The sequence below is a fragment of the Prenolepis imparis genome, unplaced genomic scaffold (genome assembly GCF_030444845.1).
Source record: "Prenolepis imparis isolate NDT839.2.m4 unplaced genomic scaffold, iyPreImpa1.0 SCAF_2, whole genome shotgun sequence".
Lineage (NCBI taxonomy): Eukaryota > Metazoa > Arthropoda > Insecta > Hymenoptera > Formicidae > Prenolepis > Prenolepis imparis.
Window position 1 is genome coordinate 16,220,183 of NW_028141160.1, and position 8,225 is coordinate 16,228,407.

General features: G+C 31.7%; 1 protein-coding gene across 1 annotated transcript; it reads left to right on the top strand.

Annotated features, from left to right (window-relative positions):
• Positions 1-759: 759 nt before the first annotated feature.
• Positions 760-7,381, top strand: LOC145949041 (urea transporter 1). The gene is made up of 10 exons (XM_083058728.1): positions 760-912; positions 1,474-1,596; positions 2,435-2,554; positions 2,879-3,030; positions 3,716-3,863; positions 5,293-5,403; positions 5,949-6,096; positions 6,319-6,503; positions 6,579-6,743; positions 7,258-7,381. The coding sequence occupies exons 1-10, from the start codon at positions 760-762 to the stop codon at positions 7,324-7,326; spliced, it is 1,374 nt and encodes a 457-aa protein (XP_082914854.1). The 3' UTR covers positions 7,327-7,381.
• The last annotated feature ends 844 nt before the right edge of the window (positions 7,382-8,225 follow it).

Here is an 8,225-nt window from a genome sequence, read left to right on the forward strand (position 1 = left end):
AATGCGATATGAGGAGTATCTCGAGAGAGTGACGGATCTTTCTTTAAATAACTTTTTTTTTTTTTTTAAGTAAAGATTGAAAACAAAAATTTTGAATATATATAATTATATGAATATATAATTTATTTTAATACAGTATATCGTCCATGATTTGCATGAACATTACAAAAACAGAGTAATCGGTATCAATGTCAATAGTACGTGGTAATTATCGTGGTATAAATCGTACCAATACGCATTTTGATGCATGTGCATTAGAAGGTGAAATCATCTGTTCTAAATAGAATATTAAATTACATATATGTATATGTGTATTGTATATAGTAGCTTCAATATCTCGAGTTTCGAGGATCACTGTTTTAATAACTGTGATATAAAGAGAGTTGTTTATAAATACTAATAAAAGTTGATTTTAAGTACAAAGATTATAAAGATAATAAACGCGCGCTCTTAAAATATTAAAAATTATTTTATTACACAAATAATTTTATAAAAAATTTACATAAATTTATATATGATGCTGAAATTTTCCTTGAATTAATATAATTTTGAAAATCTTGTGTTACATGGTTAAAACAATTTAGAAATTAATATTGAAAAATTACGATTAGGAAGATTGATATAAGATTGACTATATATAATTACACACATATGCATGATCAGCAGAACTTGTCACTTTTACTACGTGTACATTTATCAATATTTGCAGCTTTAATGCGACAAAGATACAGTCGTATATGTACTTTTATTGCTGTTTAAATGTACACAAAGTATGTTACAAATGTGTTAACTACATGTGGGTGGGGAATGTTCTGTGCAGCAATTGAGAAGATCACTTTGTCCTACAATTTTAATTTTATTCACAGTTACGTGATGTCTACAAAGAAGCTATCAACAGTAGAATTGCGACAAGTGAGGAGAGAGTATTGCTTAAAATTTAATATATAGTTATTTGAGTGCGAAAAGTGTGAAATTATCATTTCCATATATAATTTATCATTTTCTAGAATTATATCTCTCTTGATGATTTATATCTGTACGCTTATAGTCATGTGGTTTCAGTCACAAGAAGAATATCTATAAAATATTACCCATGTTATATGTCGCCAAAATATTTTCCACGTCACAAATATAAATATTTCAAAGTTTATTTATATACAATTCATAATTTATTTATAATTTTGTGATGAAAATGTGTGAATATAACTCTTTTCAGCTGATCTTCTCGCATAATTAAAAAAAAGTTATAATGTTTTCTAATAAATCGCATTTTTTTCGTCACAGATTTTTGCAGTTAATTTAAAATGGAATTTTGCAGAAAAAAATTGTCGCGACATATATAATCGCTTTCTATTAAATTTTTTGTAAAAGATAATTAATTTTATATTCCGTAAAAATCTGTGTAGAAAAAACTTTTATCTACATATGTATATAAGAATGTAAAGTATGTAAAAAGTAAAATTAATTCGACAGGAAAGAACATGGGTACCATGTGTAGGCGACTTTGCGATTTTGAAGAAATTCTTTGCACAGAAAGAAGGACCAATTTGGTATGCAGTGCATTTATTCGAAATCTTGCTGCGCGGATTCGGACAAGTGAGTAATAAATTATACAATATTAATTATTTTCGTAATTTTCATGATTTGCCATTAATATGGAAAGAAAAGATAACGAAGAGAAATATTATTACTTTCATATTATAGTGTATCCATATTGCAATCGTGATAATTTTACAAGATAGATAAAAAGACAATCAGCCATTAGCGACAACATCAACATATAATCAAAAAGAATAAAAAATATATTATTTTCAATTAAAGTTATTTTGTTAGTTTATTTTATTATAAGGAATTTTATATATAAAGTGTCCCAGAATTGATAGTAAAAAAAAAGAGAGGCATATTCTACAGATCAAAAGAAGGTAAATTTGTCTTATAAAACATATGTCCGGAAACGCACTTTCTCTGAGCTGTGCACCCACCCTTTTAAAATTCTCTTCGAAATTTTGTTAGATAATTTTTGACAACAAAAATGAATAAAATGCACAAGGATATGTATATGTACAAATTTTCATAAAATTCGAAGCCCAAGTTTAAACAATATACAGAAAATTTGAGTTTTTTCAGAAAACTTTGAGAGGGTGTAGCTCAGAGAGAGTGCGTTTCCGAACATATATATGTTTATATGACAATTTTATCTTCATTTGATCTGTAGAATATGCCTGTCCTTTTTTACTATCTAATCTAGGACACCCATATTATTTATTATTTTATAAAAATTGTCCTGAAAATGATCTTCATCCCTTAGATAAAAAGAATTTGTTACAGTAATATCGAATTTTACATTTCCGTACGTCACACGTTGCATTATATCATCACCGGAATCGCCGCATGTATTTTTAATTAACGTAGATTGGTTTGATTAACGTTGCAGATTGTTTTTGCGAATAATCCTCTCAGCGGACTACTGATAATAGTTACCATGGCTGCGATAGCGCCAGGTACACTCGCGTGTTCCGCAGCCACCGCCGTCCTTGGCCTCCTAGTGTCCGTGGTACGTTTTATTAATTATTAGCTGCGATAGTGTCAAGCGTTCTTGCCAAAAAGACGTAACATTTTCTGCCGCATTGCGTCGTCGAGACGGACGCTTGACGTTTCGACCGTCCCTATTCATACGTGACGGTGCACATCACGTAACGTTCATCGTTATTTCGTTTTCATCTCTTTCGGATCTAATGGACCGTTTGCGTGTGCACACGGAGAAAAATCACTGCAATGCGGCACCGTCTGGCAGCGAAGAGGATTCCAATGCTAGAATCCTTGTTTCGAAACGCTTTGCGATATGTCATTTTATTCAGACTCCTTCATTCTCTTGCAGGTCATTCGAGAACCTCGGGAAATTGTAGAAAATGGATTAACTATCTTCAATCCTTTGCTTGTCGGCATAGTGTCATATAATCTGATACCGCAGATTTACGGAGCTTTCGATACCTTAAGCCTTCTGCTTGTGTTCCTGGGAACGATATTCAGGTACATTCCGGCACATTTCATGTTTCTGTAGAGTATTTTGCAAATATTTTGATAATATTTGATAAATTGTTTATTCGTATGTTATCATAATAGTCATAAATTATGTAATTAATTTAACTCGAAATATATCGACGTGAATGATGGTAAATACGTTTCACGGAATAATATTCAAATAAATGTATTTTCGATTTAATACAGATGTCGCATGAAATATTTATCTCTATGCAAAAGTAATTAATTATTAATTCATAAATATCATCTTGACGTGAGTTAATTGATAACTTATAATTAAGCTAACATATACACGAATTAATTTAAACGCTTGATAATAATTACAGTATCAAAGAGAATAGTAGACTGTATATTTATATTACATTGTAGTTATACCGCGATAATAATGCCTCAAGCTAGAATGTATGAGTTTAACGTTACGAATAACATTATGAATTTAGATAACTCAAAGTTGGAGGAATATAGAGAATAGGTTATATAGGTTATATAATATATAGAGGTATATAGAGAAATCAAATTCATCGTGAGCCTATGTTTGAAAAGCAAGATATTCGAAATAGGAAGTTTACGATGGTAGATTACTGCAGAGTTAACTACAATTCACTCGCGTTATCCAATGCAGCTGAATGATAGCGTTAGCAAATTTTAACAATCCCTGTTTAATGTTTTCCAGTGTTTATCTCACGCGGTCCCTGAGAAGCGATAAATTCACAGGCACAGCGTGGCCATTTCACCTGGTGGGATTCGCGTTGATTTTCGCCCTTTCGACGCAGAATAGTGCGGACGCGTTGACTAAATCTATGGAACCGACGTTTGAGATGGTAAATTAATTTTATGTTACGTACGAATAAGATTTGCAATAAATCTCTATACGATTGTGTAGAATTATTATAAAATTTAATGAAACAATTGAAATAACATATTAGAAAAATAGAAGAAATTAGAATATTATAATTTTGCAATCTATTAGTAAAGACACTATGATATTTTTACACTGTAAAAAAAAATGTGTTAACTTGACTAAACCGTTCAACTAAATAATATTTTGTTAACTGAACATATATAAAAATATTTAAATTAAATATAAATATTAAATCTAACAAAACTTTTGACAAAACGTATTTGACTTAAATACTAATATATGTTCAATTAACAAAACAGTAATTTAGTTGAACGGTTTAGTCAAGTTAACAAATTTTTTTTTACAGTGTACTTAAAATTAAAGTTAATATAATAAAATAATTTTTTCCATTAATAATAGCGATCATCGTAAATAAATACATGTAATAAGCGGAAAGAAGTATACCCTTTAAGGCATGCCCTTAAAATTTACGAAACGTAGTACACGAAAAGCGTTTTATTTGACAAGCGCTATACTCATTTAAAATGAGTGATTAATCGCAGTTTTAAAGGTTTTAATTTATCCTCGGTTTTAGACGAGAGGGTAAGGTTGATGAAAAAAGAACGGAGGTTTCGGCACTTGAAATAAAACTCGCTCGAAAAGAGACGCGGCCTCCAATATTCAGACTATATACATATTTGACGTGCCTTCACAAGGGAAAATGCCTATCCACCGTGGGTCGGAGCATGGCTTTTCTCCGTATTGATCAAACTCTGGCCCGAACAACTCTGTCGGCGATAACTTACCTCCTCGGCTCGGATTTATTTCAGCCTAACTAGTCGACGGTTGTTTGTTACCGTTAAATATTGGGCAAGTTCCCGTCACGTTTCTCTTTTTCTCGCAGACTACGGCCTTTTAGTAAACAGCGCTACTAACAGTAGCATATTTGAAAATATGAGTTGTGTAGCTGCGGATATAAATTAAGTTTTATGACAAGAGAGAGAGAAAATGTGCCATTATCTTCGCGCTATGGTAGTCGTTGATGTATCCTCGCGATAACGCGAAAGAATTAACTGTACTCCTTCATACAGCATAAGTAAACTTCGCGATTCATGCGAATAATGTTTGATCGTGAGCAGCGAAATTTGTGAAAATCGCAGCTGCACGGAACAACCTGCCTGTTTTATTTTTTTTTTTTTTACGAGAAAAGTTTTTTCTTCCTGTATTATAGAAAAATTTATGGCCGAGGTCGATATGCGCGAGGCAGAATATAAATTACTTCTCTCCGCGCGGCATATATTTCATCATAAAATAGTTTGAACCCTCTCCAGACTTGTCGAGAGATCACCCCGTGCATTTCTGCATCATGTGCATCGGGTTATTGTGCAAGACTCTCCCATTGTTTTCAGCATAATGCAACAAGTGAGACAACGATGATGACGGCGACGACGACGACGACGACGAACGACGCCGGTTTCTATTCGGAGATTGCGACCAACGTTTATATCAACTGGGGAATGGTAGAGTTTACTGTTGCTCCACTTTTTGTAACTTTGTATATCGTATCCTCAATTTCGCATATATAAGTATCTCGCGAAAATCTTGAAAAATATAATAGCACTTTGTTCGTAGACGATTGATTCAGAATCTATTTTTCATATTGCAGATATACGATATGCAGTATATATAATGAAATCTTATTACAAGATATTTCGATAAACTTTTAAATTAAATTCGATAAACTTACAAATTTAATTCGTGGCATTGTGATTTCGCTATATCGAGTTTTTTATGCAATTTATGTATAACTACTGAGTACAAGAGTCTGTTAAATTTTATTTCATTTGAATATCGTATAACGATATTGATATTTGTTGCACCAGAATTTTCTATATAGCTGCTCGAAGTTATTGGGAGTACATAAAAAAAATAAAAAAGGGAATAAATATATATTTTTGCTTCTATTTATATCGATGAGGAAAACTCAATACAAAGTATATATAAATGAAGATATTATATCAATCTCTCTCTATTTGCGCGCATGCTTCAAGAAAATATATTTTAGGTACTACGAGGTTGCGTCCTTTCTCCGGCACAGATGTTAGGCATTGATAGTGTGATCCTTGGAGCTATCATGTACCTGGCAATGTTAATATGTTCGCCGACGACAGTCGCGTTCTCCTTCATTGGCGCTCTCTGTGGGATTTTAACAGGTATTTAGATAATTTTTTTATACAAAAATGTATACAAAAGGAGAGAAAAGGGGAGAGAGAAGAAAGAAGAGAAAAAGATATGAGGGAATCATCAATTAGGTTTTTATTAATGGGGTAAAATAAATATATGAAACTTATTTCCAGCGTCAATACAGTCAGGACGTTTGTTTCGAAATAAAAGTTTGGGGATATAAATTATTGTTATCGCAAGTTTTCTATTAGGTTTGGAACTCGGAGTGGACCATTATAAGGTCTACAGTGGAATCTGGGGATATAACAGTCTCTTGACCGCGGCTGCTTTGGGAGGAAATCTGTTGGTGTTGAACGGTCAGACGGCCGTTACCGCTGTCATAGGGGCCATTTTTGCTTCACTGTTACAGTATTCTATAGAATTGATGCTTATAAACGTAATTAAAACCCTTCTCTTTTTATTTTGCTGATTTATAATATACTTTTCACATTTCTAACGCGTTATATTTTAGACGCAATTTCCAATATTAGCGCTACCATTCGTAATAGTGACTTCGTTCTTTATAAAACTGAGTACTGGCAAGGAAGATCCAACGTTTCCGTGGCCCGTATCGCCAATCTCCTTTCCTGAGAAACAGCGTCATGATTATCTCGCCCGTTGTGCGGCACTTAAAGAGGTAAATTTTTTCCCGATTTTTTGCGTGCGCTCTCTTTCTCTTCTTTCTCGAGACCTTACACATAAAATTTGATATTCGTGATGATAGAGGTCGGAATAAACTTTATCACATTGTAACGTATATCTCGAATTCCGTTCTGTAAGACGCGATTTACCTTTGAAACTTTTCGGGCGATAAGATGGTTCTTAGGATCCATCAAAACCACGCCCTACAAGGACAGAAATTGATCTCTGCCCTACTTTCAACTTGTGCGTAGGCCAAATTGTCTTCCCGGTAAACGAAATGAAACTTTTGAGCCTCAAATCCCTGTAACACATTGTTATAATTAATGATTTCGTAAAAAATTAGAAAAATTAGAAAAATTAGAAAAATTAGAAAAATAAAAAAATTATTTAATGAAATTTAACACAGAGAAAAAAGTCTAATTATTATTATTTTTTATTCCAAATAATGTAAAATTAGATTAAATGTGAACATAAATTTAAACTGTATTTGTTGAATTTATATTTTATAGGAAGATACTTTGGAAGAACTTGAGCTCGTCATTCAGAATGAGAAGGGGACGTCCCAGAGAGCCGGATAATTAATGGTTTGTCCTTAAATGATATACGTAATTACAGTTTAGTATTATATGATAAGCGGCAATATTCAACCTTTCCTATCGTCTTAATTTCCTTTAAAATAAAAAAAATTCTCTTATTATTTTTAAATATTTTATACAAATGTATATATTTGATTGAGTAGCAATTTTATTATTTAGCTTATTATTAAACTAGTCATATATTTCTGACAATGGCCTTTGGATTGCTACAACGCAATATAATTCAATAATCGAGTTCACTATTTATTTTCTCGAAAAGAAAAAGGAATGTTTTCCGATTCGCTCGTGTGGAACAGATAGAGTTATTCTTGCGATGTCTACGAACATACATGCGAAAGATGATGTTTTTCAAGCATCAGTGAATGCTAATTAGAGTTACATGAATATATTTGATAGAGATAAGAAGATATAGATACCTACGTAAAACTATTTTCTTATCTTGGCATCATATTTCATGCGAACAACAGAGATAAATTTTTACATTTACAACAATGAGATACATTTGTGTTTACATTTACTTTATACACTGAGATTTATAACTTTACAAAATATACAATAAGAAATCATTTATAAAGTTTAATTATCTAAAAGATTATACTGCGTTTGCGTTGCGAAAAATTCGGAAGCGACACAAGAAATGCATTAACACTAAGTAACTAACACAATTTTATTACAAAGAAAAGATTTTACATACGCATATTTGATAGAGGTAGGAAGATATAGATAACTACATAAAACTATTTTATTATCTTTTGGCATCGTATTTCATGCATAAACAACAGAGATAAATTTTTACATTTACAACAATGAGATATAATACACTTAGATTTATAACTTTACAAAATATACGATAAGAAATTTATAAAGTTTGATTTAAAAAA

Coding starts and splice junctions, on each gene's coding strand:
- LOC145949041 (XM_083058728.1), top strand. CDS start 760: ATGTACACAAAGTATGTTACAAATGTGTTAACTACATGTGGGTGGGGA. Junction 2,555..2,878: donor TTGGCCTCCTAGTGTCCGTG/GTACGTTTTATT, acceptor ATTCTCTTGCAG/GTCATTCGAGAACCTCGGGA. Junction 3,864..5,292: donor TGGAACCGACGTTTGAGATG/GTAAATTAATTT, acceptor CATTGTTTTCAG/CATAATGCAACAAGTGAGAC.